This window comes from Pantherophis guttatus, chromosome 7, assembly GCF_059756535.1.
Source record: "Pantherophis guttatus breed Tessera chromosome 7, ASM5975653v1, whole genome shotgun sequence".
Taxonomy (NCBI): Eukaryota; Metazoa; Chordata; class Lepidosauria; order Squamata; family Colubridae; genus Pantherophis; species Pantherophis guttatus.
This window is the reverse complement of record NC_142069.1, coordinates 21950522-21965130: the sequence shown is the minus strand read 5'-3', so window position 1 is coordinate 21965130 and position 14609 is coordinate 21950522. Positions and strand designations below refer to the sequence as shown.

The 14609-nt window shown below is 36.5% G+C and overlaps 1 protein-coding gene across 1 annotated transcript; it reads left to right on the top strand.

Moving 5' to 3' along the window:
* Positions 1-506: 506 nt before the first annotated feature.
* On the top strand, positions 507-5159 carry NDUFB2 (NADH:ubiquinone oxidoreductase subunit B2). Its single transcript, XM_034402760.3, has 3 exons — positions 507-679; positions 3553-3697; positions 4971-5159. Exons 1-3 carry the CDS (start codon positions 582-584, stop codon positions 5040-5042), a joined length of 315 nt encoding a protein of 104 aa, XP_034258651.1. The 5' UTR covers positions 507-581; the 3' UTR covers positions 5043-5159.
* Positions 5160-14609: the final 9450 nt, after the last annotated feature.

The window sequence follows — 14609 nt, the reverse complement described above, 5'->3', positions numbered from 1 at the left end:
TGGAGAATTCTGGGAGTTGAAGTCCACAAGTCTTAAAGCTGCCAAGTTTGAGGACCTCTGTCATAGAGTTTTGTGTCCATGCAGTTCCAGAGATCCAAGGCCAAGTTGGAAGAGATTTTGCTTTACTTTCTATCACTTCTTATTCTGATCCACCCTGGTCCCTCCGGGAGGAGGGGGTGAACGGAGAAGGGCGTTTAGCTTCTTTCTCCTGGACCAGACTCGAAAGAACCCGCGCCCAGTTCCGTCAGAGGGAAACTTTCCCTGCTCTGTTCCTGGACTCCCATTGGAGCGCGCGCTAAAGACAGGCAGACCTTCCAGTCTTCAAACTTGACAGCTTTAAGACTCGTGGACTTCAACTCCCAGAATTCTCCAGCCAGCATAGCATGCTGGCTGGAGAATAGCATAACATAGCTATGGTGTCTGGAGAATTCTGGGAGTTGAAGTCCACAAAGTCTTAAAGCGGCCAAGTTTGAAGAACCTCCGTTCCAGCCAATCAGAAGCCAGGGTTACCGGGAGCTTCCGCCAACCTGGCTACCGTAAGTAACCTTGGCGGGCAGTAGGAGGTCTCGGCGGCCTCCGGGATGGCCGGGCCTCTATGCCGAGCGACGGGAGGGCTGAGCTTGCTGCGTCGACTGCTTCGCCCCGGAGGCAAGCTAGGCCCGCGCCCCGGAGTGCGGCGGTGAGTAGGGCAGCTTGGCCGGACTGGGGGTTGGGGGCAAGGTGGGCGAAGGGAAAAGGCTGGGCTGTGGGGACGCGGAGCTGCCTGGCTCTGTTCTCCCTGATCCGATGCAGGGCGCCTGGGCTCCGCTTTCCGCTGCTGGGAAAAAAACGGGGCTCTGCTTGCCCTTTTCCCAGCGAGCAGAGTTCATCACAAGGCATAAGCTTAAGGCAGATTCACAATTAACTTACTAAGGCACATAAAATGGCATAACATTTCGTAAAGCTCTCATAAAGGCATCTTTAAAACTTCCTATTAAAAAAAAAAAACACCTTAATGCCTTTTAATAAAAAGAGCTCCCTGGGCAATCTGCTACTAGACTCCTGAATTTTTTTTTTGTCCCCGTAGTAGATTAACATGGCTGTCCCCTACAATTTTGAGAAAAGTCCTCGAGGTTTCCCCCAAGATCAAAATATCAGTGAACTTGCTATCTATCACCCGCCATTCTACACCCCACCCCACAATATTTTAAATATCTCGTTTCCCACTTTCAATATGTCTTGCTCAGGAGATGCTGCCCTGTTGTAATTGGGCAGCTAATACATAATCATAATCATAAGTTTATTTGTCAAGCATATATAACAGATAAAAATATAAACATAATTGGAATACATGAAAAGAGTAAGTTAAAAGGAATATTAGGACAGGGACGGTAAGCATGCTGGTGCACTTATGCACGCCCCTTACAATAAATACAGTAAATTGTATTTAAATATATTGTATTTGAATATAATAAATGTATTCAAATACATTTATTTATTAAACTTCCATGCTGCCCATTTCACTGAAGCAACTCTAAATACTTATGGGGCCCAGTTTTGTTGAAAAGGGGAGGCGAGTGTTAATTTCAAAGAAATACATATAGGGGTTATTGTTGAAAAGGAAACACAATGATAGTAGAGATTAATGTGCTGCTTTATGGATTCTTCTTTCGTTTCTTGTAAGCACTTGAAGGGATTAATTTTTAACATTTCTGATGGGGAAGGAAAAAGTAACTTGGAAAGCAGGGAACCTGGAAAAAATTGCCTTTGCTTTACTCCTCTATGAAAAAACTTTTTGTATTAAAAGAGGAGAGCCAGTTTTGTGCATGGTTAAAGCACCAGGCTAGAAATGGGGAGACCAGAAGTTTTAGTCCTGACTTAGACACGAAGCCAGCTGGTTGATCTTGGCTCTCAGCCTTAGGGAGTTTAGGAACAGAATAGGAGCTGGAAGGGACCTTGGAGGTCTTCTAGTCCAGCCCCCTGCTCAAGCAGGAGACCCTATACCAAGGGTCAGCAACCTGTGGCTCTGGAGCTGCATGTGACTCTTTCACCCCTCTGCTGCAGCTCCCTGTCACTCAAAATATGCATCACAACCACCAATGTGCGACATCCACTGGCACACAATTTATTGAGCTTTTCAACCCCCGGTAGACCAGCCATGGATAAATCCAAGAAAAGAAAAGTTTCAGAAGAAAACAGAACGATTAATTCAACTACATATGTTAGTTTTGTGGCTGCTCAAGAAATAGGCACAGGAAGGGTTTTGTGGCTCCCAATGTTTTCTTTTCTGTGGGAAACGGGTCCAAATGGCTCTTTGAGTGTTTAAGGTTGCAGACCTCTGCCCTATACCATGTCAGACAAGTGGCTGTCCTGTCTCTTCTTAAAAACCTCCAGTGATGAAGCGCCCACAATTTCTGAAGGCAAGCTGTTCCACTGGTTAATTGTTCTGTTAGGAAGTTTTTCTTTAATTCCAAGTTGCTTCTCTCTTGATTTGTTTCCAACCAGTTTCTTGTCCTGCCCTCATATGCTTTGGAGAATAATTTGCTCCCCTCTTCTTTGTTGCATCTCCTTAATATTGGAATACAATTATCATGTCACCCCTAATTCTTCTTTTCTCTAGACTAGCCAAACCCAAATCCTGCAACCGTTCTTCATGTTTTAGAGCTCACAATGGCAAGCCACTTCAGAAAAACCTTGCCAAAAAAGCCCTCCAGGAACTAGTCTAGGCAATCAGTAGGAGTCAAAATTGGACTTGGACACACACCCAAATACATTAATATTAAAAGGCATAAATGTTTTGGATGTCCAATATATGGTGATTGTTTCTGTGTCAAACTTATGGAGGGAAAGATACCTATCACACAATAACAATCACACCTAATTATATGCACCCAGGATAGCCACAAATTAGAAGAAAGGTCTTGGTTTGCACAAGGAAGAGAGGCTTAGTAGTTTCTGAAACATTTACTGCCTCAGTGAAATAGGAATGGATGTTCCTAGTTTCTAGAAGTTTATTTTGGTGCATTTTTCAGAAGTAAATACTTGTAAAATATTTTTTTTTCTTTAAATTTTCTCCTTCATCCAGGTTCCACCATAGGAAAAATTCAAATCCATCTTTAGATGGTAGCAAAGATTAATCAGCTAATGTGTGATGTATTCAATGCTCTAAAGCAGGGCTGTCAAACTTGCAGGCCAGATGTGTCACGTGCTAGCTACGCCCATGCCCGATTTAGCGAAGGGAAAAAAAGTCCCGATACGTTGCATGATGCCGCCGTGATGACACGAGTTTGACACCCCTGCTCTAAAGCATTTTAGAAATGCTGCAGAGTATTTTGGCTATGTTTTTAAATGGCAAAATACAGAATATATTGTATTGAAATGGTTAATTCCAGGCAAATTGTTACAGAAAGCTACTTTATGCTGCTGTCTTCTCTTCGGTCGCATTATGCAATGCCGCAGGAATTCCCAATTGGTGGAATTCTGCATTCAGCACCTTATTTTGCAGTTTCTGTGTTAACTCTGCTAAACATATGCACTTAAAGGACTGCTTACTACTTTATATTTGTCTTGCAGGGCAAGTGAAGGTGTACATGTTAATACGGAATACCGCCAATTTGTACCACCACCGCGGTTTGCAGTAGTCATTGGTGAAGCATCCAGTGGTCTCATGTGGTTCTGGATTTTGTGGCGCTTCTGGCATGACCCAGATGAAGTGCTGGTAAGAGCTGTTAGATTGGAAACAACCGTAAAGCAATAGTTTTCTTAACACAGAATATATTGTAATATAATACCTGGGTGAAAGGCCATTCTGTTTTACTTGTATCACATGTTTTTTTTTAATACATATGAATCACAGGAGCATGTTCTATCTCAAGATGCAAGGGCTTTGTAGAATCCTGCTGCACAGACTAGGAGTTCACTTAGTGCAACATGTTGTCTATTCAACCTTATCTGGAGCATCAAGCTAGGATTTTAGGAAGACTTTTAGGGCATTAAAGACAATATTCTAGAGATGTTTACCCCAATTTAGACCATCTAGGGATTATATTCTTCAAGTCTCATTAGCTTCAACAAGGATTGTCTTTTTTGAAGACTTGTTATTCATCTGCCAAAAATTCTAGAACTGAAACAGAGAAAGATTATTTTAACTGAAATGTTCTTAACATGGTTAAGTGAATCTGGCTTCCCCATTGACTGACCCTGGACACTGCAACTATCATAAATATGAGTCAGTTGCCAAGCATCCAAATTTTGATCACATGACCATGGGGATGGTACAATGGTTGTAAGTGAGAAAAATAGTTGCAAGTCACTTTTTCCCAATGTTGTAACTTTGGTCATAAATGAACTGTTTTTATCCAAGGACTACTGTATCAGGTCCAGTCATAACTATTACATGTTCAATGCCGACTTAAGTTTGGTCACTGAATGAGTGGTCATTAAATGAGTATTACATATGTAATGCAGTACACACAAAAGTATAAGAAACATGACCTGGAGTATATAGAAAAAAGAATCAGCCAATAATCCCATTCCAGAGACTGTATGTAATGTAGCTTGTTCAGACCAAGGCTGACTAAACAAGATCACATCTTAATGAGAGAACTGCTAATGAAACACAAATTGGAGAATTGTTATGTTTCTCCTAATAATGCTGAATATGACTTTTTAAGATTATTTACGCATCCTAAAATTGGAATGCAAAATTCTACTCAGATTTAATTTTTTTTCCTCAAAACACCAATTCTGTCATACTTTTGACAGGAGTTCTAAAAAATTCAACTTTGGCTGGGAGGCTGTTTTTGGAAGGGGAAGAAAGCTGTGTACAAGCTTTTATGTATCCCTGAAATATTTTTGGATTATAGCTATGCTCCGAAACTGGGATTATCCAGTTTTTTGTCTGCTTGCAGAAGTGCCTGATTCAAGACAGTGAAACAATTTTCTGTTTGAAAAGTAACCTAAATGTTAAAATTTCTATTTTTCTCTAACAGGGTCACTTTCCATTCCCAGATCCTTCTTTGTGGACAGATGAAGAGCTAGGAATTCCTCCCGATGATGAATAATAAACATGTGGTTTCAAAGTGGCTCTTAAAGGATACTTTGCTTAATAAGAAAGCATTAATTAAGATCTACTGTTGCAAAATAAGAAATATCACATTAAAATTGAACTACACCAGAAATGTCTGCGGTGCTATTTCTTATTTCCCACTTGTAGGGGCATATTTCACCATCCTGTTTCACCTTGTATTTTGTTTCATCCTATTTATTTTCCTAATAATACTAGGAATTATTCAGATTTTAAAAATAAATAAATAGCAATAAGCAGACTTGAAAAACACTTAAATCGGCATTTAGAATCTGGTCTTAAGGATGGAATTGTGTTACGACTGACTCTGCCTGTCTTGTTCAAATGTAGTTTGAATAGTTCAGTGTTTCTCAACCTTGGTAGCGCTGCTGGCTGGGGGATTCTGGGAGTTGAAGTCCACCCATCTTCAAGCTACCAAGGTTGAGAAACACAAATAGTTATTTACAGATTCATCTGAATTATTTGTCTTCATTGTTTATAGACTATAGAAAATATTTTGCTTTACATAAATATGAATTTTAACAAATAAACCATAAAGCCAGATCATGTGTTTTATTTTACACTGTTTCTACCAATATATCACTGTGTTGAATTTAAAAACGAAGACATTCAGAGCTAATTCTGTGGTTATACATCCAGTTCCTGCTGAAGAGCTCTATTTCATTGATATAATTAATGCTCTGAAGTTCCCATAATGTAGATGCAAATATAACCCTTATTATATTAATGATATGATTTCATACGAAGTGTTCTCCATGCAGTCAATCTTTATTATAGCAGTATTCACATCAAATACATATAACTTTTAACCTTTTATATAATACAGAGTTCTTTAAATAACTTTACACAAATAGTTCTTCAGTCTTAATTTTCAGCTGTCATTTTTTTAAATTTTAAATTGTATGTCTCCATGCTCGCTAAACCAAACTGGACAATATTTCCCACTGTACAAATTTACATGAGAGAAAAAAGCTCAAAATACAAATGAAAGGAATTTACGTTAGAGGATTTTAACAACTAAAATCTGTATAAGCTTTTACAGTCAACAACTGGAGAAAAGGAAAGGCTGGGTGATGGGAAAACGCTGCAGTGATCAATAAAACAAAGCTGAAAATATATTTCCCTGTGAATTATAAGTGCAGTCCTGATAAATATTTTTAACTGTTACTTTAAAAAAACAATATTGTCTCTTAAAAGAGGAAAAGAGTCAAAATTGTAGAGTTTTGGAGGATGAAACATTTGTGGGGGGAAAAAAATCTTGAAGGAATACAATGTTGAGATACATGTTCACTGCACTAATTAGGTAAACACATTTCTCCTTTTCAGTAACATGTTAGAATAACCTTGTTCAGCAATTTTTTTGGTTGATCTTTGCAGTCACTTCCATAGGATCTAACTTTACAGTATTTAAGCTGGACAAATTCTACATAAAGGTTCTCTGCTCATCACTTTAAAGGTTAAGGGAAAGCCTATGGAAAGAACTTAGTATCTATAACATCTCCACGCTCCTGTATAGACATTTCCTAGCAATACAACAGAGTCTTAATCATGAACAACTCTACTGTTTCCCATGACTACAAATCCCTGAAGTGATGATTAACGCAGAGAGAAAAACACTTAGTGCATGTGGTAAGAAGTCATTCGAATGAAATTCTCCAATGCAGTGGAGAGAATATCCAGTTAGTGCAATTACCATACCTAACTGAAGACAAGCAGCATAGCTGAAAAGGGGAAAAGGTCAATCCATATCATCAAGCACTTAACAGTTTTTATATAAATTCTTTTAGGAAAATAGTGTAAAGAAGATAAAGATAAGCCATTTTGTATTCCAGACACAACAGAAAATTGGGGAATTTATGGTTTTCAGCTGTTTAGAAACTTTTTACCCATCACTGGTCCCTAATAGTCCCAAGAGGTGCTGGTTACAAAAGCAAACTTCCTCTATTTAGGCTAGAAGGGCTATTGCAGTCCAGTAGTTGGGCCTCTAGTGCTCAGTCTCAATGACTATGTAATTCGGTCACAATATATGCTCTGTACTGAAATATAGAGCAACACTATTTAGGAATACAACAAGCTCAATTTTATTCTGTAAAAATTGGGTGTTTGGCACATTCTTGACAACCAACAGACAACACCAGTTTTACAATATAGCAGTTATTTGGAACGATAGGTGCTGTCATACAGAAACCGATTTTATAAAAAAAGTAAAAAGCAAGGATTACGGTTGGAGTTTGGTTGTCATGAATGTATGAACTCTTCCCCAAAACTGGGAGAGAATGACCCTAAATAATATTGATCACTGCCACTTTAATCACAGAAAACAAAAGGAAAAAACAATCTGGAAGGAATGAGGTGGATTTCTTTAACCATTCACAGCTTTAAATTTCAAAGTACACTTATTGCACTTAAGTTTTTATTTTTATCTTTTAAATCAGAAGTTAACTTAAACTCAAGACTCATACTCTGAATGCAAATAATAGTTCCCACTGTTCCCATTCTTTCTTCTATTGGTTCGTTTTTCTTCCATTTCAGCACATGCCTGAATGAATGTTTCCCTATCAACTTATCCTCTCTAATGTATATAGATAATAACATTCTAGCAGAATCCCAACACACTACAGGAAAGAGTGGACAGCTATAACTAGGCTGAGCATAAACAAGTAGAATACAGAATCTGGGAAAGCCTAACAGTTCAAAACTGTCACCCATTTAATATTTTTCTAAACCAGAAAGGAAGCAGAAATAATTCTAACAGATTTACTTTTTGATATATTTTAACTGGAATATAATAAACATAAAACACTCTGACATTTACAAAATAAATGTCCGGGTTCAGAATTCCATCTGTCAACATAGAGATTACAACATATAATTGCTGCAATTTATGCTAATTTAGCTTGAAGTAGGTCTTCAAGAACAGTGGGTCTTACTTTCACATTTTAAGAAATGCTTAAGATTATGCGACAGAAGGTTTATTTCTCTATTTTAAAATATTTTGGCCTTTTGATATTAAGTATTTGTAAAGTTTAACAACCCAGTGGATTTAATATCTCTTAAACCCTAATGAAAGACCAATCAATAAACCTGTCTTCACAAATATAAATTTAGAACAGGATACTAAATCACATTAGCTCCTGTATGGTTTCTTGGCTATTTATCTATATTTTTTTTTCCAAGTTTATGATTTCAAAATAATAACTGAATCTAGGTTGGGATTTACAGATTTCCAGTTCACCAAGTTGCCTGAGGAACAACTGAAGCCAATCTTTTATGCTTTTCTCACTAAGAGTCTCGACAATTTTCAACTAGCATAGTAGTCTCCATACCTACTTTATTTTCCTTTCTTGTACTATTTTACCCTTCCTCAAAGGTATGTTTAATGTTCTTTCTTTTATAAAATGGTTCTTCCATTTTGCCTAGAGTATTATTTTATAAATGATAAGAGTTTATTATTTCAATTAACTTGAGATTTAGTGCTGACCTGGGGAGTAAATATTACATAAACACAGTATATTTGGAACACTCCAGAAAAGACCAATGGCAGTCATGGAGATCCAGTCGCTATTCGTTTTATTGAGATTTAAACAGGAGATTTTGCTTTATGCACAGTTTCCTGTATTCTACCCAAGTTTGAAACTGTAGTGTATTGGGAGTCAAAGTAAATTTGCTCTCCTGTAATATAAGCATCTCAATATTGTGGTCATTTTTACTTGCTTTTTAAAAGGCACAACCATTTGGCAAATTGTTAAGGAAAATTTCCCAGATTAAACGTGAGAGATCCATTATATAGCAAAATGTATTTACTAACATTTGTGCAAGCACAGGCAAGGCTGATACAATACAAAAATAAAGGCAAAATAAATATTTTGCTGATCGTCTAATTCTGCAAATAAAACTTAGTGAAACTTCATGAAGAAACCAAGAATTCAAGCACCAAACATTTTTAGTTATGCCCACAGTTGGAAAATTGAATCAACCTTCAATAAAATAATTCACAATCTACCCACCATCCTGTTCTTTTTGAAAGGCTACTAACCATTTTACAGTTAATTTGTAAATCAATATATAACATTCAGTTGTATATATTACTGAAATATGCAATGCTTTGATGAGGTTTCTTACTATAAATGTGAAATAATGACAATCTAAAGGATAAAAAGTCTACTGGTTTAGTGTACAGTAATTTCGTGGAAAAACTGGTGCCTTTCTCCTCCATATGCAATTGGTGATTAAACATGAATTATATTTAACAGTACAAATTCCTATCCAATGTGGGTGATATGCTTACAAAAGAAATGGAACTCATAGAATAATTAAATCTAGACTGAAATAAATTATTTAGATTGAACCCAGAATAAATTCTCTCAGGATCAGCTATGCATCATTCTCTCTTCCAATAGTTTGATAGTTTCTCTCTTCCAGTGGATTGAAAGTTGCTTAGTCTTAGAACCATGTATTGAATTCATGGTTCAAAAAAGAATACAATGATATAGAAGATATGCATGCATACCTTACTTGTTCCCCTCCTCCAAAGCATAGCAAAAACTGAAACAACTAATTAAAAAAATAACTCAAAAACAAAACACAATGAAGTTTCGCAGTGAAAATTGCAGCATAAGACTGGAGAGAAATTTCTTTCACAAAGACTACCAGCTGGATGTTGGGATAGGTAGCTGTCTAGTTTTTTTTTGGTGAAGTACTGCCAGTAATAGTATCATAATGCTGGAAAGCCTTTAAAATACAGAAGGATGCCAGTCAGAAACATTAATTCACAGCTCTGCTGTCAGGTGAAGCCTAGGAATGTTATCATTCTATCATTTGTTGTAGAATTTCTCAACTGGACAAGCCTTTGTTGAGGTAAGTGCTGCCACTGGGATGATTAGCTAACAAACACAATTTCAACACAGCATATTAAGAACAAAATTAATTCTTGAATAGGTAACCCTCCATTTTGTTCAGCCACAAGAACATTTGTATTCCTATTATAATAGTCTCTGTTTTTCAAGAAATTTTAATTTGGAATTAATATATTGATTGCAGTTATTCTCGTTCAAAAGACCAGGATGATTCCTGTTTTAATGTAATAACATTAAAATCAATTCGTACAACATTCTTACTCAGAAATCAGTTTTACTGAACTGATTCTCAGGTTGTTTAGAATGGCATCTCTAATGGCAAATTCTAACAAAGAATTAAAACAATCTTTCAAATATCAATTGAAGGGATATTATAATGAATCTCCTGATTAAATATGTTAGATCACGGGTGTCAAACTCAATGTGTCATGTTGCTGTCACATGGTGTATCACAATGTTTTTTCCCTTCATGGAGCTGGGGTGGGCGTGGCCTGCACATGACGCATCCGGCCCACAGGCTGCCAGTTTGACACCCAATTATTATATTGAAATGATTTTACTGTGTACATTATTTACTGGGTCCAGAAAACAGGATCATATTGTGCTAGAAAATCAGAATTCCATGTCTGACGTAGATCTTTCTGGATAGGCAATGATTTCTGTAGGAGTTTAATTTACCAATCTGTCCTAATTGCTTCAAACTACACTGTTTTTAAATGCAGGACCTGAATCATTCCCATATTCCCATCCCAATTTTGTGTTCAATTATGTTAAGTTCATTCAGTAGAAGATAAACACTGGGGGGAAAAAACCAATGGCTTGCCTTATGCTTAGATGGACAGAATCAAAGCATATCCAGGCTTATAACTTCCTATAAATGATTTGCAAGGCAGTAGTATCTAGATTACAGATTTTACCTTGCATTGGAGTAAACTTAGAATCAGGTTGCACTTCTGGCATATTGACCAAAACATACCCAAGCTCTATGGTTTGGTCAATATGCCAGAAGTATTACTCTTATCATTAGCAGAAAATGGTGATATGGGCATAATTAATACAGTTGATTTAGCCTTATTCTATCTCACCATAAAGCATCCTAGATGGTCCAATACTATGAGGGGGATGAACTGCAACTTGGAATTAAGGAGTAAACTGTAAAGAGCATGAATTAACAAATGAAAAGAGTGAAAATTGTTATGTCTTAGGAAAAATGGGAATGATGTATATTTGAGTAGTCCGTGTGATCTTGTGGAGTTGATGAAAATGGATTTAATTATGAATTAAAGGGCTATCATGTAGGATCTAGCACCATCTGGGTTATTGAAGTTGTATATAAAAACATGAATCCATAAATGCGTGTACCAGTGAATACTCAGAACCAAGGATGAGTTTGGGGAACTGTGGGAGAATATATTTTTGGGTAGCATGAATGGTGGGTGAAAGAATACACAAAAGGGATTGGGTCTTTTAGGGATGTCATAATGAATAAAAATGGTGAATATCTACTTAGAAAAATATGTTTTGAATATGAGATTTAAACAAAAATCTAAGGTGTAGAAGTCATCTCAGATACCTAGCTAAGACAAGCAAGTATCTATGCCAGAGAGAAGCAATATAGGAAGATGCTAGAAATATATGGATGATTTAGTGAAAACAAACAAACATAATTTCTTTATTATCTAGTTGTAGTTGTTGCCACGCAGGAAAGGAAAGTCCAAAGTTGTACAGAAAGAATTACAGTGAGAATATGGAATGTAAAAAGCATGAACATGGAAAAGCTCAACACAGAGTACTAATTGCACACTAAAATCCTAAGCATCAGTGAGTTAAAACGGACAGGAATTGGATTCTTTTAGTCAGAAGATCTGTTTATCCCCCACGCCGTGAAAAACAAAGAAGGAAAGCAACGACAGTATTTGGATTAATGCAGTCAATGACTGAATAATAAAAGTTAGTCTTCATAGACAGCCCTTTAATAATATGGCTATTAAACAGTGATGCAGAAGAGGATATTAAGGAGTTCCTGCTTGAGCAGAGGATTGGACTAGAAGACGAGAAAGTCCCTTCCAACTCTATTATTCTGTTAGAACTTGCAAGAAAGTTGTGCTGCTTATGGTTAGAAGCTGGAATGCCATAGTTGGCAACAGTGAGGAAAACTAAAGACTCTATGGCCAAGAAAACTGAAAACAGAAAAATAATTTAGCAGTTTCTGCCAGTCCAGTAATTTCTTTGTTGCTAAGACATTCTTCAACGAACAAAATCCTCTCCTATGTATAGGGACATAATCGGAGAGACCACAAAGAAATCAAACTGATTACATTGCTGGCATAAGGAGGTGAATTAGCTGAGCAAAGATGTGGCTAGGGACTGACTACAGAACAAATCACAAACTGTTGCAAGCCAAGATAAAGACAGCCAGATTTTGGAAAAATGATTTTGGGCATGTACCTATCATTTTCAAGAAGAATATCAGAAATTGCTTTGAAGTCCTGAACCTCATTGATATAGATCTAGAGGAACTGTGGAATGAAAAAGTTACTGAACATGAAAAGAAACTGCCAAGAAAAAAAAAAGAAAAAAGAAAAAGAAAAAGAAAAGAAAAGAAAAGAAAAAAACCCACAGTGTCAAAACAAATGGTGAGACTTGCCAAGAGAAGAGAAGAGAAGGCAAAGCCAAGATAAAAATCTCAGGAAACTTAATAAAGAATTTTAGAGAGCTGTTTAAAAAGACAAGGAGTGTTATTGCTACACGTGAAAAGACAATGAAGATGGAAACAAACACAAAAAATAAGAAAAGTTATCCAAAGGATCTCTGAAAACAGGAGGAAGTTTGGACTCCAAATAGTTACACGTAAAAGACATCAGTGGGCAGGCAGTAACTAATTTAGAGAAGATCAAACGAAGATGGAAGGAATATACTGGAATCCTGTATAGAAGAGATGTCAACATCCAATATTTTAGAGAAGTTTATGGAAATGACATGGATATGCTGCTTGGAGGAAGCAAAACAACTGCTGTAAATCCTAGCACCCAAAGAAGTAAAGATGAAATAGAACACGTAAATGCAGGAATATTTTAAAAAGGTAAGGCTGTAAGTACAGCCAGTCCAACCAACCAACAGAAATGTGATTGGTGTATAGTGCTGCTTCTTTGTTTTTCTGATGCACATGTAGATGATCTCAAATCAAACAATTTGGGATTCAAGAGTGAAGGGGCACTGATAAATGGTTATCCTAAATTTATTCTTTTGGAGCAATAATACAGTCAGTGTAATAAGAATTTTCATAAACTGCTTTTATCCACTGACCCAATGCTGCATAATTTGATGAAGCAACTGGAATTAGTACTTATATTTTTCAGACTTCTTAATGGCATGTAAGAAAAACACAGGTATTTTTAGTCATGCCAATATTTAATAACTCCCACAAATCATAAACCATAAACCACTTGATAGCTCTCCTCGGGAAACACAGAGTATCTAAGGAGGAGGAGGAAAGAAGTCTGAAAGAATGTTGGTTCTGCCTGCCATCAATCAACAGAATATGAGGTAGCTCAATATTCCTTAGCAAATGATCCACACTGGTCTATATTGAGTGTTATGGAGCCAAAAGTATTCTTTGTTGCCCAGCATGCTATATGTCATCTTGAGCTGTACAGAATAAAAGTGGGATATAAATCTAATAATAAATCAATGTTATTGTGATCTGAGAAGAATTGGCTTCAAGGAGTTTACTACTTTATCATATTTTCTCTGCATGAATTTAGGAGGACAGCAAAGATTTCTTGTAGTTTTCCTGTCTTCAAAAAACAATATACATGCTTCAACTTACTGCATATGATAGTCACCCTTTAGGACACATTACTGACAGTGGGTGGCCATGAGGAGGGCAGTGGAACTGGTAAGAGTTGAAAAGAGAATCTGTATTCTGAAAATTTAAAAATTACTGCAGACCACCATTAGAGTTGTGCTTTACATTTGTAACAAATCTTATATACTTTTTGGAAGATGACACAAGTTGTTTTAATCTCATTGTTTTGAATAAATTCTTAGAAAGCTTTCTCAAACCAGACCAATCACTGAAGTGAAAAGGAGTCATCCAAGAACACATCTATAACTTCCTGCATCACTTCATTTCAGTTCAGTGATGCTTATGCAGAAATGCATCTTCCCTGAAATAATACCAAGCAATTTTACTCACTATCCTGTTAGTGTCTGAATACATAATATTTTTTTCATTACCGCCTCTTGCTTCCATTTCTGTAAGAACCTTGGTTCAATTAAAAAAAAAATCAAATACACTACATAGTTCCTTTACCATGAAGGTAATATGTTTTTTTTAAACCCAAGTTTTATGAACAAAGCTTTGCTAAAAAATAATATTTTGTTGTCTTTTTTAGTAACAGCTCTACAGTATTGGAGAATCAACATGTGAACACTGAATTTTGACTTTTTCATAGATAATCTAGTTTCATCCACTAGAAACTATGCTAGTACAGGGGCTATTCCAGCCTCCTACCTATCAATATAGGGCAGGACAGAGTAATAAGGCGTCTTTTCTTATGAATTCTCTTCCAGTGGCACACAACTATCCTTTTCCAAAAAAGGAAAATCACCACACCATAGAGAATTCTGCTTACTTCATAATTCATATAGTTTCATAATTCTACTAGAAATAACCTAACATCTGA